At 42.2% G+C, this 22,630-nt stretch overlaps 2 protein-coding genes and 1 non-coding gene across 3 annotated transcripts in view; 1 reads left to right on the forward strand and 2 right to left on the reverse strand.

The window, feature by feature from the left end:
• Positions 1–17,984, reverse strand: part of CPS1 (carbamoyl-phosphate synthase 1) — a 357,074-nt gene extending 339,090 nt beyond the window's left edge. The window contains exons 1-2 of the mRNA XM_035007224.1: positions 17,896–17,984; positions 15,412–15,548 (exon numbers count right to left, since the gene is read on the reverse strand). The gene's annotated coding sequence lies outside the window, so the exon portion shown is untranslated. The remainder of the gene's footprint in view (positions 1–15,411; positions 15,549–17,895) is intronic.
• LOC118012732 lies at positions 13,080–13,186 on the reverse strand. Its single transcript, XR_004679799.1, has one exon. It is a non-coding gene; the product is annotated as a U6 spliceosomal RNA (small nuclear RNA).
• A 114-nt stretch (positions 17,985–18,098) lies between the features above and the next one.
• ACADL (acyl-CoA dehydrogenase long chain) overlaps positions 18,099–22,630 on the forward strand; it is a 43,885-nt gene continuing 39,353 nt past the window's right edge. Inside the window, exon 1 of the mRNA XM_035007229.1 lies at positions 18,099–18,267. Coding sequence (XP_034863120.1) covers positions 18,191–18,267 — 77 coding nt within the window. The 5' untranslated portion in view covers positions 18,099–18,190. The remainder of the gene's footprint in view (positions 18,268–22,630) is intronic.

Raw genomic sequence — 22,630 nt, forward strand, 5'->3', positions numbered from 1 at the left:
AGAAGAATCAGAAACACTGCAAACTTCTTGAAGCTTTGATTCACTTTCTCATAATTCTATTGGCCAAAGAAAATCACTTAGGTTAGGGACATAAATTTCAACTTTATAGGAGAAATCCCAAAGTTACATACTAAAGGATATAATATAGAGACCACTGAAACAAACAATCTACCACACCCATGAATATCCCATGCGCAGAGTGGGAGAGAGATGGTATTCCAAGGAAAACATGAATGCTCTTAATGGAAAAAGTGGTGGATAGATTCTGGTTAACAAAGTCAACAGACAACCACTTCTGGCATGATGAAATACAAACTAATACAGAGTTTTTGAAAGTGGGAATGTAAAGAAAGCAATGTCTGAAAAATGTTAGAAGTAGAATCATTAGTATTTGATGACTATATTTAGAAGTAAGAGAAATTGGGGGTGCCTGGGTGGCTCAGTCATTAAGTGTCTGCCTTGGGCTCAGGTCATGATCCCAGGATCCTGGGATCAAGCCCCACATCGGGCTCCCTGCTCAGCGGAAAGCCTGCTTCTCCCTCTCCCACTCCCCCTGCTTGTGTTCCCTCTCTTGCTGTGTCTCTCTCTGTCAAATAAATAAATAAAATTTTTAAAAATATATATATTAAAAAAAAAAGTGAGAGAAAACGGCCTACAGATTCACACCTAAGTGGACTAGAGAACATGGCACATCAGACTTGGGAAAGTTGCAGGGGAAGGGGAGTGAAGGAAATGGTAAGTTTGGTTTTAAACACAGTGAATAGACTGGTGAAGTAAAAGAAAAGAAAATTGAAGTGGAAGGGGGGATAAATGGAATATGTTCATCTAGCTGAGTTTGAAGTATAAAAACTTTCCTTTGAGTCCAGAATTTTCAGAAGTTGCACTTTGAATTTCATCTCAGGTCTGTATAGCCAGAACTGAGATGATACTAATCATTTTTATTCCAAAGATACCTTCTGGTATCTTAGAAATGAGTTTCTAGAAAAATCATTAGTATTTTGTTTCTATTAACAAGAACAATTATGCTCCACCAGTATCATAATATCTTGAAGAGCCCAATATCATGTGATTTTTTTCAGGATAGCAATAAGAAAATATTTAAGTCAATTCAATTCAGCGTTCATGTCATGTTTATTTTGCTGGTGTCTGATTCCCTTTAAATGAGAAATCAGGGTACAGATTTTATTGTGAATCTATATTAATCAGGATTTTTTTTAAACCAGAACACCTCTACCCTATGACCATCAAGATAAGTGGCAATCTGACATTACCTTTTTAAAAATAGATGTCTTTAGTTGGGATAGCTTTCTGCATTCTACAGTTAATACTCTAAGCAGTTTCTTGCATCAGATTTTCTTTTCTCTCTTCTGCAGGTGCGATTTCAGCCTCTTCTTTTTAGTTCTACCCTCAAAGCAGTAGATCAACTTGCTTCTAGAGAATTTATCAATACAGGTAGTTCAGAGGGATTAAGAGGAAGAACATGGGATGCAGAATTAGACAAGCTGGGCCACCTGCTAGTTATGTGACTTTAGGGGAATCACTTAATCTTTCTGTGCCCCAGTTGCATCAAAGTACTTCTGCCTTTCATGTCTCATCAAACCCAGATGCCTTCCTAATCAGCAAAGTGAGTATCAGGAAAATATTTTCATTGGTAAAATTAATGACTTGCTCATCATCATAATCATTAATCAGATATCATTGGGAAAATTAGTGGTGTTCAAGATACTTATGGCTGAAATATATCAGAAGTCCTTCCCGCATTTAACAAAGAGCTAGCTTTTTTATTTTGTAGTATGAACTGTTTTGTCCTTGCTTGCAAATACATGTTTAATAAATGTCTGTATAAGTGGTAAAATTTTGTCTAAAACTTGCTCTTATTACAATCTGTCATCAAAGTGTGGGGAAATGGACAACCTTCACCCACCTCAAACTTTTCCATGGTTACTGTTCTGACAAAAAGAATCTTAAGGGTTGTATGTGGCCAAATAGATTAAAGTCCATTTGCAACAGTAGTTACATTGAGTAAATATTTTCGAAATAAATTATAAACAATTAGTTTCTAGTTTCAAAAGTCATAAAATAAAGAGACCATGTTTAGTACCCCCCAATAATACTAATTTTAGATGGTGAGCCAATATTTGCTGCTATTGTAATTTTAAGGGACTTTACTTGCCAGCAGTTTAAATATATTGTGATCAAAGTTCAGTACAACAGGTAGCATAAATTATTTTAGCTTTTAAAAACCAAGCAAAAAATACATATGGCTAAATTCATCCCTTGACTGCATTCTTGTTTAAATTCTAAAATCTGGGGGCACATGGGAATCTCAGAGGGTTAAGTGTCTGCCTTTGGCTCAGGTCATAATCCCAGGGTCCTGGGATCAAGCCCCATGTCGGGCTCCCTGTTCAGCGGGGAGTCTGCTTCTCCCTCTGCCTCTTCCCCTGCTTGTGCTCTCTCTCTCACTCTCTCAAATTAATAAATAAAATATTTTTTAAAAATAAATTCTAAAATCTGGGAGCATACGAATGGGGTATTAACTTAATGGAATAATGATTTCTTGTGCAACTCTCAGGGACCAGGAAAATTGCCCTCGATAATAGGAGAAAAGTTCAAAGGTATTAAAAAAGAAAGAATTCATACTTTTCCCCACTGGAATTCAATTATTAAACTCTAGGGATGTTTTTAGTAGCTTTAATTTTGCAATAGTACACTAGGAGAAATGTGACCTCTAAAGCAATTTTATACAGCTTTGGATCAGGTATGATATGTCTTATGTACCTTAGACGTTGAGATACATAAATAGATCTTATTTAATTGAGTGAAACTTCAAATCTAATTACCTTCATATTTATGGTTTGCTTTATATATCATGAAGATACTTTGCTAAATATCCCCAAAGGTATACTTTAAATTGAGAAACTGGGACAATATTTACCAATTATTTGACTGTCAGTCTCAGAAGGTAATGTGCTAGAATTTTTATTAGCTGCAAACATGCCATATTGTAGCATAGATAATCTGTATTTCACCCAGAAGTAGCTGGGTGAAAATTTCACAATGCAAAGGTTATTTTCTCTCTCTCTCTCTCTCTCTCTCTCTCTCTCTCTCTAATAAACCACTTTTACCCTCTAGATAATCAAAGAAAATCCCTGGGATTTCTCCCTGCTGTTTTCTCCCTTTCAGCTAGGCCTAACAGCCACCATAGATTCTACCCAGTTGTGACTGAGACAACAGCAAACTACAGACCTTAAGCAATCAGCCAGAGTTCAGGAAGCTCTCATTAGCTGGCAAGTACAGAGTATTTCCTGTAGCTTATGTAAGCTTTGGGGGCTGTTCTTCCTCCATGAGCACTGCTAATGAAATTTTTCCTGGGATGCCAGAATTTACCACTTGAATCACAGCAGGCAGCTCCTAGGAGATGTTCTTTATCCCTCCTTCTCTCTCTGTGCCACTGGCTGGTATCAAAGTCCTTCACATTTTTTTTCCTTCTTTCTTCAGTGGAAAGAACCCTAATGTCCCTGGAACAAGAAGGCCTGGGCTTGCATTTTCAGGCAGGGGTGAGCTGGGTTTTTTACCACTTTTCCCCACATCAATGAAGTTTTCTTCATCCACTCAACATTTTCCAAGCCCTAGCCCCAACCCAGGCCATAGGTTTTAAAAATTCCATTTTGGAAGACAGACAGTTGAATGTTAGGAGGCTTCAGCTACCCCCAAAATGAGAAAGTTAAGAGGAAAATGTTCTAAAGATAATAGTGTTTACTATGAGCCAGGTGATTTATAAACATTTCATTCAGCTTCACCAACAATCCTCCGCAGCATCCCTATTTCACAGTTGAGAAAACTGAGATCTGGGATAAGCAACCTGCCCAGGGTTCTACAGATAGTATTTTCCAGAGTAGATAGAGCCCATTCACTCTTCCATAGTCTCTCTTTACTTAACATACTCTCCATCTCTCTCTCTCCTCTGTCTTCCCCTCAAGGTCCCCTAGACCCAATCTCCTTTTCAAAATCAAAGTTCAAGATAATTAAAATAGTAGGTAACTACCTCATGAACAGACACAGGACTTACCTCCATTTCACTATCAGCACCTGATTTACTTTTATTGGTTTATTGTCTGCCTCCTTAGACAAGCTCCACAGGGTTAAGAAACATGTTTTTTTCACTTTTGTCAGTGAATGAACGAATGGACAAGCAGATGAGTGAAATACAAAGTCTAGGAATATATCCAAATACATAAGGGAATGCAAATGATACAGGGGGCATCGGGAGAAAAGATTATTATTCAGTAAATAGTCCTGTGAAAAACATTTAGTCATCTGAGGGAAAAAAAGCCAAAATACAGTTTTCAGAGAGATCAAAGATTTACCTATGAAGAAAATAAATCTATAAAAATTCTAATGAAAACCATGGAAGAAATTTTCTGGGGTTACGGATGGGGGAGCTCTTATCTATCCCTTTAAGACACTGCAGTTCTTTGCCAGTTAATAAAACGGCATTACCCTCTCTTGTTGGGAATGTGTACCTAAAGGGAGTGGGGGTCAACTGACAAGTAAAAACATGAGAAAGGGGTGATAATTTCTTAGATTGAAGGGAACAATGAACGGGCATGACAATAAATTTGAGAAGGGACATGGAAAGTTGAAGGAGTTCCCAGAAGATGGAGGTTAAGTGCAGAATTGCCAATTTCATAAAAATAAGTAACGTTCTTTTTTTTTTTTTTTAAAGATTGTATTTATTTATTTGAGACAGAGAGAATGAGAGAAAGAGAGCACATGAGAGGGGGGAGGGTCAGAGGGAGAAGCAGGCTCCCTGCCGAGCACGGAGCCCAATGCAGGACTCGATCCAGGGACTCCAGGATCATGACCTGAGCCGAAGGCAATCGCTTAACCGACTGAGCCACCCAGGCGCCCAATAAGTAACGTTCTTGAGGGACGCCTGGGTGGCTCAGCCAGTTAAGCATCTGCCTTTGGCTCAGGTTATGGGATGGAGCCTTGTGTCGGGCTCAGCAGGGAGTCTGCTTGTCCTTCTCCCTCTGCCCCTCCCGCCACTTATGCTCTCTCTCTCTCTCTCAAATAAATTAAATCTTTAAATAAATAAATAAAGCTCTTGATTTAGATGCACATAATTCATGGTCCACATGGTTTCAGTCCATAAGCTGACACTCAACAATATTAGTTTGTAATTATAGATTAATTTGACTAAATATATTCTGTTAAGATTCCTATCCCCTAAGTAGTATATGCTAGAGAAGCAACCTTCCCAGTTTAAGATGAGGCTTTAGCAGAGATAGTCTCAGTCGTGATATTCAGGTTTCTGTAGGAATTATGTCAGATTTATCTACTCAAATAAAGCTTTAAAAAGTTGTCAAATTGAAGGGTACCTGGGTGGCTCAGGTGGTTAAGCATCTGCCTTCAGCTCAGGTCATGATCTCCAGGTCCTAGGATCGAGCCCCGCATCAGGCTCCCAGCTCAGCGGGGAGTTGGCTTCTTCCTCTTCCTCTGCCTCTCCCCCTGCTTGTGCTCTGTCTGTCTCTCTCTTAAATGAATGAATAAAATCTTTAAATGTCAAATTGAGACTAGGTCCAGTTACTATGGCAAAGGACATATATATATATTTTTAAATTCAAGTTAGCTAACATACAGCGTTAGTATTGGTTTTAAGAGAACAATTTAGTGATTCATCACTTACATATAACACCTAGTGCTCAACCCAACAAGGACCCTCCTTGATGCCCATCACCCTTGATGCCCATCCCCTCACCCATCTCCCATCCCTCAACTCTGTTCTCTATATTTAAGAGTCTGTATCGTTTGCCTCCCCCTCTGTTTTTCTTACTTTTTCTTTCCCTTCCTCTAGCTTCACCTGTTTTGTTTCTTAAATTCCACATGAGTGAAACCGTATTATGTCTTTCTCTAACTGATTTATTTCACTTATCATAAAACACTAGTTCCATCCACCTTGTTGCAAATGGCAAGATTTCATTCTTTTTGATCACCAAGCAATATTCTATTATATATATATAAAAGAATATTCTATTATATATATATTCTATTATATATATAATATATATATTCTATTATATATATTCTATTATATATATAATAGAATATTCTATTATATATATATACATATATAATATACATATTATGTGTGTATGTGTATATACACATACACACATACATCTTCTTTATCCATTCAACTGTTGATGGACATCTGGGCTCTTTCCATAATTTGGCTAATGTTGATAGTGCTGCTATAAACAATGGGGTGCATGTGCTTTGAATCAGCATTTTTTTTAAATTTTATTTATTCATTTGAGAGAGAGAGAAAGCATGAGCAGGGGGAGGAACAGAGGGAGAAGCAGGCCCCCAGCTGAGCACGGAGCCCAATGTGGGGCTCAATCCCAGGATCATGACCTGAGCCAAAGGCAGAGGCCAACCAACTGAGCCACTCAGGAGCCCCTAAATCAGCATTTTTGTATCCTTTGGATAAATACCTAGTGGGCAATTGCTGGGTTGTAGGGTAGCTGTATTTTTAACTTTTTGAGGAACCTCCATACTGTTTTCCAGACTGGCTGCACCAGTTTGCATTCCCACCAACAATCAAAAGGGTTTCCCTTTCTCTGTGTCCTTGCCAACATCTGTTTCCTGAGTTGTCAATTTTAGTCATTCTGGTAAGTGTAAGTTGGTATCTCATTGTGGGTTTGTTTGGGTTTGTTTGGGTTTTTTTGGTGTGGTTTTTTTTTAGATTTATTTATTTGAGAGAGAGAGAGAGCAGGGGGAAGGGCAGAAGGAGAGGGAGAGGAAGAGAATCCTCAAGCAGACTCCCCACTGAGCACAGAGCCCAGTGCAGAGCTTGATTCCGGGACCATGAGATCGTGACCTGAGCCAAAATCAAGAGTCAGATGCTCAACTGGCGCGAGCCAAGCTACTCATGCTGTTTGACAATGTCCAAGTACGGGGGACGATCCCGAAAACAGGAGACTCCACAGCTGGCTCCTGCTATTCTTTTTCATTTTATTTATGGCAATCTTTATAATTGTGGGAATATTTCTGGGGTTTCATGATAAAGTGACTACTCACCTTAGTTACGCCTATCTAAGCAATCATAATGAAACTAATTCCATGAAGAATTAGTTTCTATAGAACAAAATAACAAGACGGTCACGCTCTGTCTAGCACCTTTCTCTTTGTGTACTGTTTTTTAGTTTTAGCAAAAGCCAATAAGCAGAAATCAATAAAGGTCATGTTAATCATTACAAAGGAAAAATGAAAGAAGGCTATGGCTGTAATCCAGAAAATGATCTAAGATTTGGAAAAACAAAAATATCCTAACATATAAATAAAGTTCCTCCGAGCCTGTCAGCAGGAGATGCTTGCAACCTGACCCTGTGTCTGTGTCTCCTCATTCGCCGACACCGTCCTTTCCTATGAGAGACCCACCCCGGCTGGAGCTGGACTCTGGCACTCAACCAACTGAGCCACCCAGGTGCCCCTTTCATTGAGGTTTTGATTTGTATTTCCCTGATGATGAGTGATGTTGGGTATCTTTTCATGTGTCTGTTAGCCATCTGAATGTCTTCTTTGGAAAAGTGTCTATTCATGTCTTCTGCCCATTTCTTAACTGGGTTGTTTTTTTGGGGTGTTGAGTTTGGTAAGTTCTTTAAAGATTCATTTATTTTAGAGAGAGAAAAAGCTTGAGCAAGGGGAGGGGCAGAGGGAGAGAATCCTCAAGCAGACTCCCCAATGAGACTGAGGCAGGGCTCAATCCCAGGATCCTGAGATCACGACCTGAGGTAAAATCAAGAGCAGGATGCTTAACTGACTGAGCCACCCAGGTGCCCCAAGTTTGATAAACTCTATAGATTTTTGATACTAGCCCTTTATCAGCTATGTCATTTGCAAATATCTTCTCCTGTTCCATTGGTTGCCTTTTAGTTTGTTGATTGTTTCCTTTGCTGTGTGCAGAAGCTTTTTATCTTGATGAGTTCCCAACAGTTCATCTTTGCTTTTGTTTCCCTTGTCTCTAGAGACCTGTCTAGTAAGAAGTTCCTGCAACTGAGGTCAAAGAGGTTGCTGCCTGATTTCTCCTCTAGGATTTTGATAGTTTCGTGTCTTACATTTAGGTCTTTCATCCATTTTGAATTTATTTTTTGTGTGTGGTTTAAGAAAGTGGTCCAGTTTTTTTTTTTTTCTGCATGTCACTGTCCAGTTTTCCCAAGACCATTTGTTGAAGAGATGATCTTTTTTCCATTGGAAATTCTCTCCTGCTTTGTCGAAGACTAGTTGGCCATACAGTTGTGGGTCCATTTTCTGAGTTCTCCATTCTGTTCCATTGGTCTACGTGTCTGTTTCTGTGCCAGTACCATACTGTCTTGATGACTACAGCTTTGTAATAGAGCTTGAAGTCCGGAATCGTGATCCTTCCAGCTTTGCTTTTCTTTTTCAACATTACTTTGGCTATTTGGGGTCTTTTCTGGTTCCATACAAATTTTAGAATTGTTTGTTCCAGCTCTGTGAAAAATGCTGGTGTTATTTTGATAAGGATTGCACTGAATGTGTAGATTGCTTTGGGTAGTATAGACATTTTAACAATATTTGTTCTTCCAATCCATGAGTATGAAACGTTTTTCCATTTCTTTGTGTCTTCTTCAATTTCTTTCACAAGCGTTTTATAGTTCTCAGCATACAGATCTTTGCAGAGCAAAGAACCCAGAAGAGCCCCGGGGCAGGGGATGGGACTCCCTTGCTGGCTCGGTCAGCCATCTTAGGACACAGATTTTTCCTTATCATCTCCATCGGTGCCCATGGTTCCTGGTCACACCGCTTCAAAGAATGAAGAGGTAGACTAGAGGAACAGTGGTGGGCAGCAAAGCAAAGTTTATTGGGTGACAGTACAAAGCTCCCAAGGAGGGAGGGGACCCAAGAGGGTTGCCACCAGAGTTTCTAAATCTAGGGATTTTTATGGCTTTGTTGGCAAGCTGTTTTAATCTGATTAACCCTCCCTGCACTTGTCATCCAATCAGGTTTTTATCACATTGGAAAGGGTGAAGGCCTCTTTCCAGGGTGGTGTAAAATCCTTTTAAGGGTGGTTTCCTCTTGGGGTGGTGGGGGTGCTTGTCTCTGCCTGCCTTTCTTCCAACTATCCTTCCTCAGTATTTGCTTTAAAACTCCCTAGTGTTGATTACAAACTCTGGGATAAAGGACAAGAAAAGACAGCATTTTCTCAAATGGTATTAGTAATGGGGGGCTTTGCTGTTCTCTCTCTTGCTTTCTCTAAAATGGGAAGAACAAGCTATTGAAAGAAATGAAGCATAGAGACTTAAAGCTAACACTGATAACCCTTGTTCAACCTGGGGTCTGGCCACAGGACAGTAACTGTCTGAAGTGGCCAATAAAGATATTGGCCTTAATATTGGAAACTAGAAAGAATGATAGCTAACTAAATTAGTAGGAAGGGTCACTTTCTATGGGTTTTGTTTTCCTAGCAATTTGCCAAGAACCTGGCCTCTCCTAAGTGTTAAGGCAAGGAAAAATAGTAATGATGTTACTATGAACTAGGCTCCTATTGCTGCCAGACTGGATGCTTCCCATATTTTGCCTTGTTTTAGCCTCACAACAACCCTGTGAGGTAGACACTAGTAATACTCCATTTTATGAATAAGGAAACAGAGACATGGAAAGATTAACTCAGAGAGAGGTTTCCAACTTCAGTCTTGATCTGTAGAATGCTATATGTCCATGATTTTTCCACTATCCCATAAAAATAAAGTGGGGAAAAAGAAGCAAATCAAGTAGGCCACCCACAGTGTAAGCTCCCTACTCTGGACTATTACCTTACTCCTACATTTCTCATACTCCATCTTGTATTTTACATCATCTTATACCAGTCTTACTTTCATAAATGTATTCCAAGATCTTTGAAAGCTGATATTTTATCTTGTACAATGTGGTACCCTCAACATTAGGAGGAACTCAGTAAGTATTTAGTGAGTAAGAGAATGAATGAATGAATAAACTTTGCTCTCCTAAGCCTTGTATCTATTTCCTACCACACCAAACCTAAATTCCTTGGTATGGTATTTAGTGATAATAAAAATACTAGCCAACAGTAACTGAACTGAACTGGACAACAGTAACAAAACTGAATAGTTACAATGCAGCAAACCTCTATGCAACACCCTTTACATAAACACCAGAACATTTAATCTCCACAATGACAGCGGACAACCTGGAAGGAACAGAGATTTAGGATTAAACCCAGGTAGTCTCATGCCTAAATCCATACAATAAGCCCTATGTCCCAGGCTCCCTCCCAGCTATTACCTATCTGCTGAACCTGAATTCCTACTTCTTCCCCAGATACATCCTCCAGTTAGATTGGTTTTTTTACTGTCCTTCCTTTCTATAAGCCTTCCTAATTTTTTTTTTTAAGATTTTTATTTATTTACTTGACAGAGAAAGACCCAGCGAGAGAGAGAACACAAGCAGGGGTAGGGGGAGAGGGAGAAGCAGGCTTCCCTCCGACCAGGGAGCCCAATGCGGGGCTCAATCCCAGGACCCTGGGACCATGACCTGAGCTGAAGGCAGACGCTTAACGACTGAGCCACCCAGGCACCCCTAAGCCTTCCTAATTTTGTTCTAAGCTCCTCTAGCGCCGGGATCTTTAATTCCCTTCTGTTAACTCCCAGACCTCCAAATTCAAGGTATATGCCCTAACTGGAACATTCCTTGATTACTCTGGCCCTAATTTACATTTCAACCCAATTAATAAAAGCATGCCACGGAGAACTCTCAAGTAAAAAACGTGACTTATTCCTGCCAGGGAGATAAAATGACTCAAAGCCTTCATGAAACATTTGGCAATTTGACTAAATTAGCTCTGCATTCAGAAGCACCTTTTTTTTATTTCACAAAATGAAACATACTAACTTATGAAACATTCTAACTTTAGAGTGGAGAGACCTGTTGGACACCACCTTAACCAAGTTAAGATATTAAAATTAAGGTGGTTCAAATTAACCTCACCAAGAATGGCACAAACTAACCTCAGGGATGTTCTGATGCAATATACTGAGAAGGACATCACATTACTTATGTACCCATTCCGCCATAAGGAAACCTCAAAAACCAACTAAGTTATTTCTAAAAATACCTGGCTTTTACTCTTCAAAAAATGGCAATGTCAAGATTTATCAGATAAAAGGAGCTGTGCCAGGTGAAAGAGTATTAGGGAGACAAGATAACAAAATATTCTGCATTGGACTTACCAAAAGTTCAGAAATAGCCAAAGCAAAACCAGTGAATCACTGAAGCAATTAGTAAAAGTTTCTTCTGCACACGAAAAACAGTTCACAAACGGGAAGCACTCCAACCAAAACATGGAATGAGGCTCAGGAATTTATCGTTATAAAGCAGCTTAACAGTAGACACGCCCTGATCCAGTGTCACTTTCCACAGTTTCAGTTGCCTGAGGTCATCCCCGAGGTCCAGAATCAGACCCTTCTCCTTCTGACATTTCCTCAGAAGGTCAATAGTAGCCTAATTCTACATCACAATGCCTCCTGTCATTCACCTCACCTCATCTATTTTACATAGGAATTTTAGTATCTCACATTATCACAAGAAGAAAAGTGAGTACAGTACAATAAGATCTTCTGAGAGCTCACATTCACATAACTTTTTTATAGTATATTGTTATAATTACTCTGTTATTGTTGGTAATCTGCTACTATGCCTAATTCATAAGTTAGGCTTTATCATAGTGAAAGAGGATTTCAACTGCCTCCATCTTGACCTCAACTTTCTGGTTGGGTTCTTCTTTTCAGCTTGTCTCTAGGCTCAGGCAGAAGACCCTGGGAGCAAAGCATCTCCTAATGGGAATCCAAACTACGCCCTCAAACAATAAGGACTGCCCTGAGCCAGCAAGACCCCACCTGTGATTGACTCTAAGAAAATGATCATTTGGTTTACACTGCTACCTGCAAGTACCAACCCACATTTGCCCCACGTTTTCCTTATATAAACCTGGGAAGTATTTTCAGCACTTTGGAGACAGTCTTTAAGATGTTAGTCAGGTCTTCCTGGTGTTGGCCTTCCTGAAATAAATTACTTTGTTTCACCATCACTAGTTTCTCTGCCGTTGAATTTTGTCAGCAGCGAGTGGCTGAACCTGGTCTGTTTGGGTCGCAGGGGGGCCAAATGCTCTGGCAACCATGCATTCCGGGGTACAACAGTACGTTTAGCAAACAAAACAAAACAAAAACATAGTGTGTATATATATATACACATATATAGTTTGGTGCTTCATGGTTTGGGGCATACATTGGGTGGGGGTGAGGGGGTGGGGGGGGCCGGGTCTTGGAACGTATCCCTAGCAGATAAGGGGGTGGGGACTACTGTATGGTGAGGAAGCCAGTGACTGTTCTTCACAGTGATTAGTTATTAGTTATAATATTAGAATTTTCCTAAATGAGAGGGAACTGGTCTTCATATCAATCTTGGGACAATAGTTCAAGGTTTGCCAATGATTTCCAGAGGTATAAGTAAGAAAAGACCCAGGTCAAGTTAGTTTTGCAGAATAAGCTAAATTCAGTGATGCAGAAATGTTGGGGTTTGGAGCCAACATGGCCAAGAAAGAATTCTTGAGACGTCTTCAGTGCAAAAAAGGTGGTTTTATTAAAGCACGGGAATAGGACCCATGGGCAGAAAAGAGCTGCACTGGGGTTGTGATGGGTGACTGATTATATACTTTCAAATTGGGAGGGGGTTAGGGCTAGCCTAAGTCCCTAAGGAATTTTGGAAACAAGGTTTCCAGGACCTTAAGGGGGCTAGCTATTGTTAGGAAAAGGTCATTTATTACTGTTTAGTAAACCCTCAGTCATGAGACCCTTCAGATGAATATCAGTGGGCTTGGAGGATGACTGCTAACATGTATCTTGTGTTGGTAGAGCTAAAGAAAGTTTCCAAAGGAATTTTTAATATGTTAAAGAAAACTTACAGGATCCTGGGGTGTTGGGAACATGTTAAGCTAAGATTGCCTTTTGCCCTTAGCAAAGTTTTTGTTTTGTTTTGTTTTGTTTTTTATGGAACGCTTCATGAATTTGTGTGTCATCCATGCACAGAGGCCACACCAATCTTCTCTGTATTGTTCCAATTTTTGCACAAGGGCTGAGGAAGCGAGCATGCCCTTAGCAAAGTATCAACATCAGGGGGGCTGAAGGTCACTCTACCTGTTTCAAGGACTTGTCAATGAGCTGTAGGCAGTAAGGAAATTTAATTTTTTTCTTTTGCTTTTATTTCCCACATCATTCAGCTTTGTGACTGAACTGGTTTTGCTGCTCAGGCAATTTGCAGGTGTATCTCCATTTTTTATTTTATCAGATTTAATTGTAATGAATGGAAATTATTAGGACATTTGTTGAAATTAGCATATGGATGGTAGATTACTTAAGAATATCTTTTAAAGATTTTATTTATTTATTTGAGAGAGAGAGACAGAGAGACAGAGACAGAGGGAGGGGGAGGGGCAGAGGGAGAGGGAGAAGCAGACTCCCCACTGAGCAGGGAGTCTGATGTGGGGCTCAATCCCAAGATCCTGGGATCATGACCTGAGCTGAAGGCAGTCACTTAACTGACTGAGCCACCCAGGTGCCCCTATTTATTATTTTTTAAAGTAAACTCTACTCCCAATGTGAGGCTTGAATTCACAATCCGAAGATCGAGTCGCACTCTATCAACTGAGCCAGTCAGGTGCTCAAACCCTGATATATTATTCTTAAATAGGGGTGCCTGGGTGGTTCAGTCGGTTAAGCGTCTGCCTTCAGCTCAGGTCATGATCCCAGGGTCTTGGGTTTGAGCCCCACATCGGACTCCCTGATCAGCGGGGAGCCTGCTTCTCCCTCTGCTTGTGCTCTCTCACTCACTCTCTCTCAAATAAATAAATACAATCTTTAAAAATAAATAAATAGGGCGCCTGGGTGGCTCAGTCGGTTAAGCGTCTGCCTTTGGCTCAGGTCATGATCCCGGGGTCCTGGGATCGAGTCCCGCATTGGGCTCCTTGCTCTGCGGGGAGTCTGCTTCTCCCTCTCCTCCCCACTTGTGCTCTTTCTTACTATCTCTGTCTCTCTCTCTCAAATAAATAAATAAAATCTAAAAAAATTTTTTTATTTATTTTTTTATTTATTTTTCAAAGATTTTATTTATTTATTTGACAGAGAGAGAGACAACGAGAGAGAGAACACAAGCAGGGGGAGTGGGAGAGGGAGAAGCAGGCTCCCCGCAGAGCAGGGAGCCCGATGCGGGGCTCAATCCCAGGACCGTGGGATCATGACCTGAGCAGAAGGCAGATGCTTAACGACTGAGCCACCCAGGCGCCCCAAAAAAATTTTTTTAAATAAATGAATAAATAAATAAATAGAATATTATATCAGCGTTAAATTTCAACATTGCATAACTGTGCTATAGCTATTAAAAGAACTCCTTTGCTCTTAGGAAATATACACTAGGAGTGAAGGGGCATGATGTATCCAATTTATCCTCAAATGACTCCCAAAAAAATACATATATGGGGCAAATGGGGCAAAATGTTAACAACTGGAGAATCCGAGTAAAGGCCATATGGGAGTTATTGTACTATATTTGCAAATTTTCTATAAATTTTAAATTATTTCTGAGTAAGAAGCTAAAACAATTTTGATGAAAAATTAGTATGATGACCCAAAGTGCTCAAAGAAATTTAATTTTGGGAAAAAAAAAAAAAGGGATGCCTGGGTGGCTCAGTCGGTTGAGTGTCTGCCTTCGGCTCAGGTCATGATCCCAGGGTCCTGGGATCGAGTCCCGCATCGGGCTCCTTGCTTGGTGGAGAGCCTGCTTCTCCCTCTACCTGCTCTGCCTGCCGCTCCCCCTGCTTGTGCTCTCTCCCTCTCTCTGACAAAAAAATAAATAAAATCTTTAAAAAAAAAAAAGAAAAAAAAATCTAAAAAGACACTTTCCTCTAAAGGTAGGAGTCTTGGGGTTTCTTACACTGTTGTATTTCCTAGGGATTTTGGCAATAATTCTAAAAGTAGAGAAACCTTGCCTTTGTCATCTACATGGGCACCCCTGGCCCTGCTCAGAGACTAGAAACATAGCCAGGCATATGATTTGAGGAGTGCCACAAAGGCCTGCTTGCTTCACATAGCTCCCCCATAGTTCTGCCCTGGCACTGCTAATTCCTCTTGGTAGATAAATGAATTTTTATCTTTTTCAAATCTTCTGCATCTGAAATTTCACTCTTAGAGCCAACTATTTGAATTAGAAAAAAAAATCTAAGTTTTGTCAAATTGATTATCAAAGGCCATTATTAAAAGTGACCATCACCTGCAAAGGGGAGTATGTAAGTGGAGGAGAATAAAAACAGCTAACACTTACAGAAAGTTGTATGCAGAGGCTTCAGCAACAGTGTCCTAGTCCCAGGCACAGATGTGGTCCGGGTCGGGTGGAGGCCGCAGAGCTTGCCAAGGCAAGGCCGAGGACAAGAGGTGGCTCCTCATCACTAACTGTGCCTCCTGGTCAAGGACATGATGATAAAGTTCTCGTAGTGCCTGGGTGGCTCAGTCAGTTGAGCGTCTGCCTTCAGCTCAGGTCATGATCCCAGCATCCTGGGATCGAGCCCCGCATCAGGCTCCCTGCTCTTTGGAGAGTCAGCTTCTTGCTCTGCCTCTGCCTCTGCCCCTCTCCCCCTGCTTGTGTTCTCTCTCTCTCTGTCTCAAATAAATAAATAAAATCTTAAAAAAAAAAAAAAGATAAAGTTCTTGGAGTTCTATTCTTCTCCCTATGAAGCAGTCAGATCATCGACTTCTTTTCTGGGTGTGTCTCTCTTTAAAGATTAGGCCCATGCAAAAGGAGACCTGCACTGGCCAGTGGATCAAGTTCAAGGCATCCGTCCCCATTCGGAACCACAGCAGCCCAAGTTGGTTCTGGGTGTGCTACAAGGAGACAGCCTCTGCTACGTGCGGGGCCATGGTCCTGGCCCAGCGCCCCTCCACAGGCACAGGGCAGTGAGGTTACCAGGAGATCAAGATCAGCAAGCCCCACACCATCTCTGGAAACGTGACAGGCCGCTGTGTCTCTGCGCTGGCATGCCTCATCCCTGCCCCCAGAAGCACAGACATCATCTGGACCCAAGAAGCTGCTGAAGATGGGCACCTGGGTGGCTCAGTTGGTTGAGCCACTGCCTTCGGCTCAGGTCATAATCCGGGAGTCCCTGGATCGAGCCCCACATCGGGCTCCCTGCTCGGCAGGGAGTCTGCTTCTCCCTCTGACCCTTCCCCTCTCATGCTCTCTGTCTCTCATTCGCTCTCTCAAATAAATAAATAAAATCTTTAAAAAAAAAAAAAAAAGAAAGAAAGTTAAAAGCTGGGCACCTGGGTGGCTCAGTTGGTCAAGCGACTGCCTTTGGCTCAGGTCATGATCCCGGGGTCCTGGGATCGAGTCCCGCATCGGGCTCCCTGCTCGGCAGGGAGTCTGCTCCTCCCTCTGCCCTCTTCCCTCTCGTGCTCTCTGTCTCTCATTCTCTCTCTCAAATAAATAAATAAAATCTTTAAAAAAAAATGGTGAAGGAAAAAATCAGCTATTTATGTGGGAAAAAACATACCCATCTCTCATACAGCCATATTAAAAAAAAAAAAAAAGCCAACCTGAGATGAACTGAAGACACTTAAAAGCAAAACAGAAGAAACAGAAATATTTATGACCAAGGGTATGAAAGGATTTCTGAAGAAGATAACATTCCAAACTATTTTTTAAAAGTATTGATAAGTTTGGGGCGCCTGGGTGGCTCAGTTGGTTAAACGACTGCCTTCGGCTCAGGTCATGATTCTGGAGTCCCTGGATCGAGTCCGGCATCGGGCTCCCTGCTTGGCGGGGAGTCTGCTTCTCCCTCTGACCCTCCCCCCTCTCATGCTCTCTCTATCTCATTCTCTCTCTCAAATAAATAAATAAAATCTTTAAAAAAAAAAAAAAAAGAAGCTGCTGAAGATAACTACTATCAACAACTGCTATACCTAGACGAAAGGTTGCACTGCCACCCGGGGCAACTTAACCAAGGCCACCTTTTATGCCATCTCTAAGATCTATAGCTATCTCACCAAGACGCCTCTAGGAAGAGACCCTGTTCACCACGTCTCCCTATCAGGTCACTAGACCTTCTAGTAAAGACCCACAGCAGAGTCTGGGTGCAGAGGATCCAGGCTCCAGCTGTTGCCACCAGTGTTTTTATACAAGGAAATTAAGGTGAATTAATTAAGCCTGTTAAAAAAAAAAAATCACCCGTGAGATGTGTTAACTTCACAGAACCCTGGAGCTCATCATCAAACGTTACTGCTGCTGTGGTTATTCTCAGACCAGACTGAGGCACAATGAAGTAGTATTTTAGTATTATCATTTTGTAGAGGCTCAGCAAGACCACGTAACTCGATGAGCCAAGTATCATCTTGAAAAACCAACAGTCTGAAGCTATTAAGTACCCTGGCGCACACTCCTAATGGTGGAGGCCCTAAGACCCCCAGGCATCAAGTCTAGAATTTTGGCAAGCCTGCATGGAGACCTGCGCTCCCGTCAACACATGCTTCTGTTTGGAATTAACTTCCCCTTTTTTTTTAACTTCCTGATATTCTGCATTCAGTTAGAGTTCTTGAAGTCTAACGCCAAATCTCGCTTTCAGGCTTGATAACTGTCCTCAACTGTTAGAATGGCCTGAATGTCCTGCCTCACCGCCTTAGAGCTCCACGCCGCAAACTTATACTTAGGAGTTCAAAATCCTTCGGAGATTTCCTATCCCTAAAAGACCAAGTCCATAAATTTCAATAGCTCAGACGATCACTCCGTCGTAAATTATTAAACAGTATTTGATACCTTGAGGGAAAAGGAAATGGCAGGCCAGGAATCCCAGTACTACTTGGTTGGCGACGACTCGGAGAGGAGCGCCGCAGCCCCGGGAGACGCTCCACCCGCCTGCCCCGGAGGAGGCGGGCTGGGGGAGGTCGCAGCAGTCTTCGGGCTTCCGGCCCAGCAAAGGCTCGAGGGGCGGTTTTCGCAGGCGACGACCAGTAGGGCCGTCCGGCGGAGAATCGGCCCGCCGGCGCCCGGCCCTGCAGTCCCCGCGGAGTCGCGTCCGTCGCGCCCGCCGCCCTAAGCCGCGGTCCCAGCCATGGCTGCACGCCTGTTCCGCGGCTCCCTGCGCTGGCGGGGCTACCGGTGCGCCCTGCCCTCGAGGCCCGCCGCGAGGTGAGCGCCCGCCGGGCTCCAGCTCGACTGGCCCGGGCGGGCTGCGGGGCCGGCGCGGGCGCGGGCGCGGGCGCGGGGGAGGGGCCCCGGGGGCCCGGGGCGTAGGGTCGCACGGGGGGCGGCAACCGGGGCGGGGCGGGGCGGTGGGCGCCGGAGACTCCGAGCGTAGGGGCTGACCCCCGTCCTGCGCGCCGGGTGCGGGATGGGACCCCCGTCGACGAGGGCGGATGCGGGCCTCGGTTGTGTCCCCCGCAGTCGCGGGAAAGCCCAAAGCGGGGTTCGCCGAGGGCTCTCTCTCTGGCCCCAGTCCGGCTCGTGAGATTCTGGCCGCGGGGTTGCCGGGGGGGCGTCCAGCCTGGGTGCTCTTACGGGGACTCGGGCTCCTACCTTTGGACCTAGAACCGTGGCGAAAGGCAGCGGAGTAGGGCCCCAGGCGCTCTCAGTCAGGGTCGTGACCCTGGAGGTGGGACAGCCGCGGCGCGGGTCCGGAGAAAGTGTCAGGCGTCTGTGAGCAAGCCTACTTGCAGGAGCGCCCCTGAGAAGGCAGCCCGGGGCAGCGAGGACCCGACCTCCGCCCCATCAGACAAGGACGTTGAAATTTATTGAGCAAATCCTTTGTTTGTTTGTTTGTGTGGCATCTTTCGGCACAAGCTTTATAAAGAACAGAAGAACACTTTTTTCACAGTGTACTCGGTCCGACAGAGCCCAAGCTGCCGGGCTGTTGCTCTTAACAATCAGTGCAGGCTTCAGACTTTGCCACTTAGCACATTCTCCACGGCTCTGGTTACCTGATCAGCACTGACGCTGTTCAAAGAGACATTCTTCTCTTGGCCAGAGTTTGCGCTGCACGTCAGAACACTCGCGATTAGGATACCAGGCCAGGGGTCGCCTTCGGCTCCACATAGTGCTTCTCGATGAGTTAGTTCCCCGACGCCCCGGCCTGGCTGCCCGGCGAGAGCTGGCTCAAGTGGACGCGAATCTCACGTAGGCCAGGTTTGGCCCCATCCCGAGACTCGCTGCGGGCCGCGGCTGTCTCCGGGGGTGCCCAACTCCCCGCCCTAGGACTTCCTGCCAAGGTCTCCCTGAACAAATCCTTTAATTAATTAAATTCGGAAGAGTTAATAGTGTCTAAGTGGCTCTGTGGTGATGCAGGTAGTGTGTATGAAATCAAAAGCTTTCGATAATGACACATAAAATCCATTCATCGGATAGACTGGAAGCATCCAGGATTCACCATTTAAAGAGTATGGCATGAATGATAAATTAGCTCGTTACAACATTAGTGGAACTCTCCGACGCTATGGGAGCGGAAAAATACCTGTTCCTCCTGAGGACAGTTGGGAAGACTTCACTGAGGGGGTGACTTGACTTGAGGATGCACATACTTTTCTGAGCTCTTCCCCAGAACTTCGTAAGACTGTGGTCCTCAATTTCTTTTGTTATCGGGACTCTTAATTCTCTTAAAGTTAGAGGACACCCAAAGACCTTTTGTGTGTGTGTGTGTGTGTGTGTGAGGGTTGTATCTATCCATATGGATATCAATAGATAACTACAAAACGAATTTTATAAATATTTAGTTAATTAAAAGTAACAATAGAGATTATGGTAAGTGAAGTAAGACAGACGGATGCTGTATGATCTCATTTATATGTGGAATCTTAAAACAACAAATGAAAAAGAACTCATAGATACAGACAAAAGATTGTGGTTGGTGGGGAGGGTGTGGAAATGGGAGAAGAGAGGGTGCAAGCTTCCAGCTCTAAAGTAAGTCATGGGAGTTTAATGTACAGCATGATATTTCAAATGTACTAAAAGAGTAAATCTTAAACGTTGTCATCACAAGGAAAAAAATATAAGTATGTGGTGATGGTTATTAACTAGACTTATTGTGTTGATTATTTCACAATATATACAAATATTGAATCATATACATCTGAAACTATATGTTATATGTCAATTATATCTCGATAATAAGTAAAAGTAACAATAATAAACCCATTACATATCATAAATATTTTTATGAAAAATAGCTTTTTCAAAAAAAAGAAGAGAGACATCGTTTACATTGTCTGGCTTAGTAGAAGACATCCCAATTCTTATATCTGTTTCTGCATTACGTCTATTGGGATAAATTATTTTGGTTGAATTATAGGAAGAAAATCTCATAGAGAATTTGGAAAAAGGAGAACCTGAGGGACCCTCTGAATAGGTCAGGGACTACAGTTTTATTATAGCAGGCTTCTTAATGTACAAATGAATCATTCAGGGAATTTGTTAAAATACAGATCATCTGATTCACTAGATCTAGGGTGAGGTCTGAGATTGTGTATTTATAACCAGTTCCCAAGTATTGCTGAAGGTGCTGGTGGAGACTTGTCTCCCTTTTATAATGTAAATGATTTTTAAAAAAAATAATAGAGCGTGGCCTGTTAAATTAGTTTATTTTTGTTCAGTACAGATTTCCTGGTCTTTATAAGGAAAAAAAAAAGGGGGGCCAATTTATTCAGTAAAGTTTTCTTGGTCTTCAAGAAATGGATGTTCCAACATACTGGCTGTCAACTTTTTGGATTTTCCTCCGCATATTCTCTCTTGAACACTTTTAACTGACCTGAAAATCTTTCTTCTTTCTGGCACTTCTTTCACTTTCTATTTTCTTGGTGTATTTTACTTAGAAATATTCTGAAGTTTTCCTTAAAGTAATATAGGATATAAAATTTTAAGATAGGGGCAGACTGGAATATAAATTTGCTAATTATGTTGACAAATGATTCAGTGTTTCAGAGCACCAGTTTCCTGGCCTCAGCACATTTTTCTCCTGAGGAAAAATTCCAAGTATGGAAAAGCTATATGGACAAATGTGTGCATTATAGTTTTATTTCTACTAGCAGGAAATTGGAACCAATCATTTTGTTACAGGATTTTTCCTTTAGTGCTTGCTGTTCTTGATCACACCGCTTGCAAGAATGAAGAGGTAGACCAGACCTGCAGAGTGGTGGGCAACAAAGCCAAGTTTACTGAGCAATAGTAAAGTTAATTGAGTGATCATACAGAGGTCCCGAAGAGGGAGGGGACTTGAAGGAGGGGACCCAAGAGGGTTGCCACAGCTGGAGTTTCTAAATCTAGGGTTTTTTATGGGCTTGTTGGAGGGCTGTTTTAATCTGATTAAGCCTCCCTGCACCTGTCATCCAGTCAGATTTTTATCACATGAGAAAGGGTGGAGGCCTCCTTCCAGGGTGGTGTAAAATCCTTTTAAGGGCGGTTCCCTCTTAGGGCGGAGGCCCCTTGTCCCTGCCTGCCTTTCTTCCAACTATCCTTCATCAATTTCAATTATGGGATAAAGTAAATTTTGGCCTGTTTGGTATAACAGTATAGTGGTATGTAAGACCCCTGCACCCCTCTGACTTCATCTGCTACTGTTTTCACTCAATCCACATTTGGCCTCCTTGCTCTTTATAGAACATACCAAATACCATCCTGCCTGACACCTTTTGCTCTAATTGTTTTCTTGTCCTAAAATTCTTCTGTTCCAGAAATCTGCTTGGCTGTCACCTTGAGGTGTTTGCTCAAATCTCATTCTTCTGACTTAACCTACCCTGACTGTACTATTTCCATACTGTAGCCATGGTCCCTGCCTTGTCCCACACACACATTCTGATCCTTGCTCCACTTTTCTTTTCCATAGAACTTACCATCTCCTCCTTTATTCTATAATTTGTCTCTTTACTATATTATTTATCATTATTCAGTCTCCCCTTCTAGAAATGTGAACCTGAAAACAGGGATCTTTATTTTGCTCATTCTTGTAGCCCAAGCTACCTGAACAGTGCCCGGTACATAATGGGTACTCAGAAAGTATGTGTTGACCAAATGAATGAATGAGCCATTAAAAATAATGATTTAGATGACTGAGTAGTAACCATGAAGGCTAAGGCAGACTTAAGTATAAAAATTGTAGTATTACATGTTCATAACCAAAGATTACCATTTAAAAGTCATCTCACATTATATTAATAAACTCCACTAAAAGTTGCATATAAAAGATAAACCTAAAGCAAAATGACAGAAAATGCATATTAAGTGTATTACTTAGCTTATGCTGTCATAACAAAATACCATAGACTGGATGGCTTAAACGACAAATGTATTTCTTATCATTCTAAAGGCTACATAACTGAAGATCAAAGTGCTGGCCAATTCAGTTCCTGAGCTCTATTTGCTTGTAGATGGCTACCTTCTCCCTATGTCCTCACATGACCTTTCCTTGTTGTGTGTACACAAGGAGAGAGCTAATTCTCTCTTCCTCTTATAAAAGGCCACAAATCCTCTTAGATTAGGACCCCACCCTTATGACCTCATTTAACTA

This window comes from Mirounga leonina, unplaced genomic scaffold, assembly GCF_011800145.1.
Source record: "Mirounga leonina isolate KUSES-001 unplaced genomic scaffold, KU_Mleo_1.0 Mir_151, whole genome shotgun sequence".
Taxonomy (NCBI): Eukaryota; Metazoa; Chordata; class Mammalia; order Carnivora; family Phocidae; genus Mirounga; species Mirounga leonina.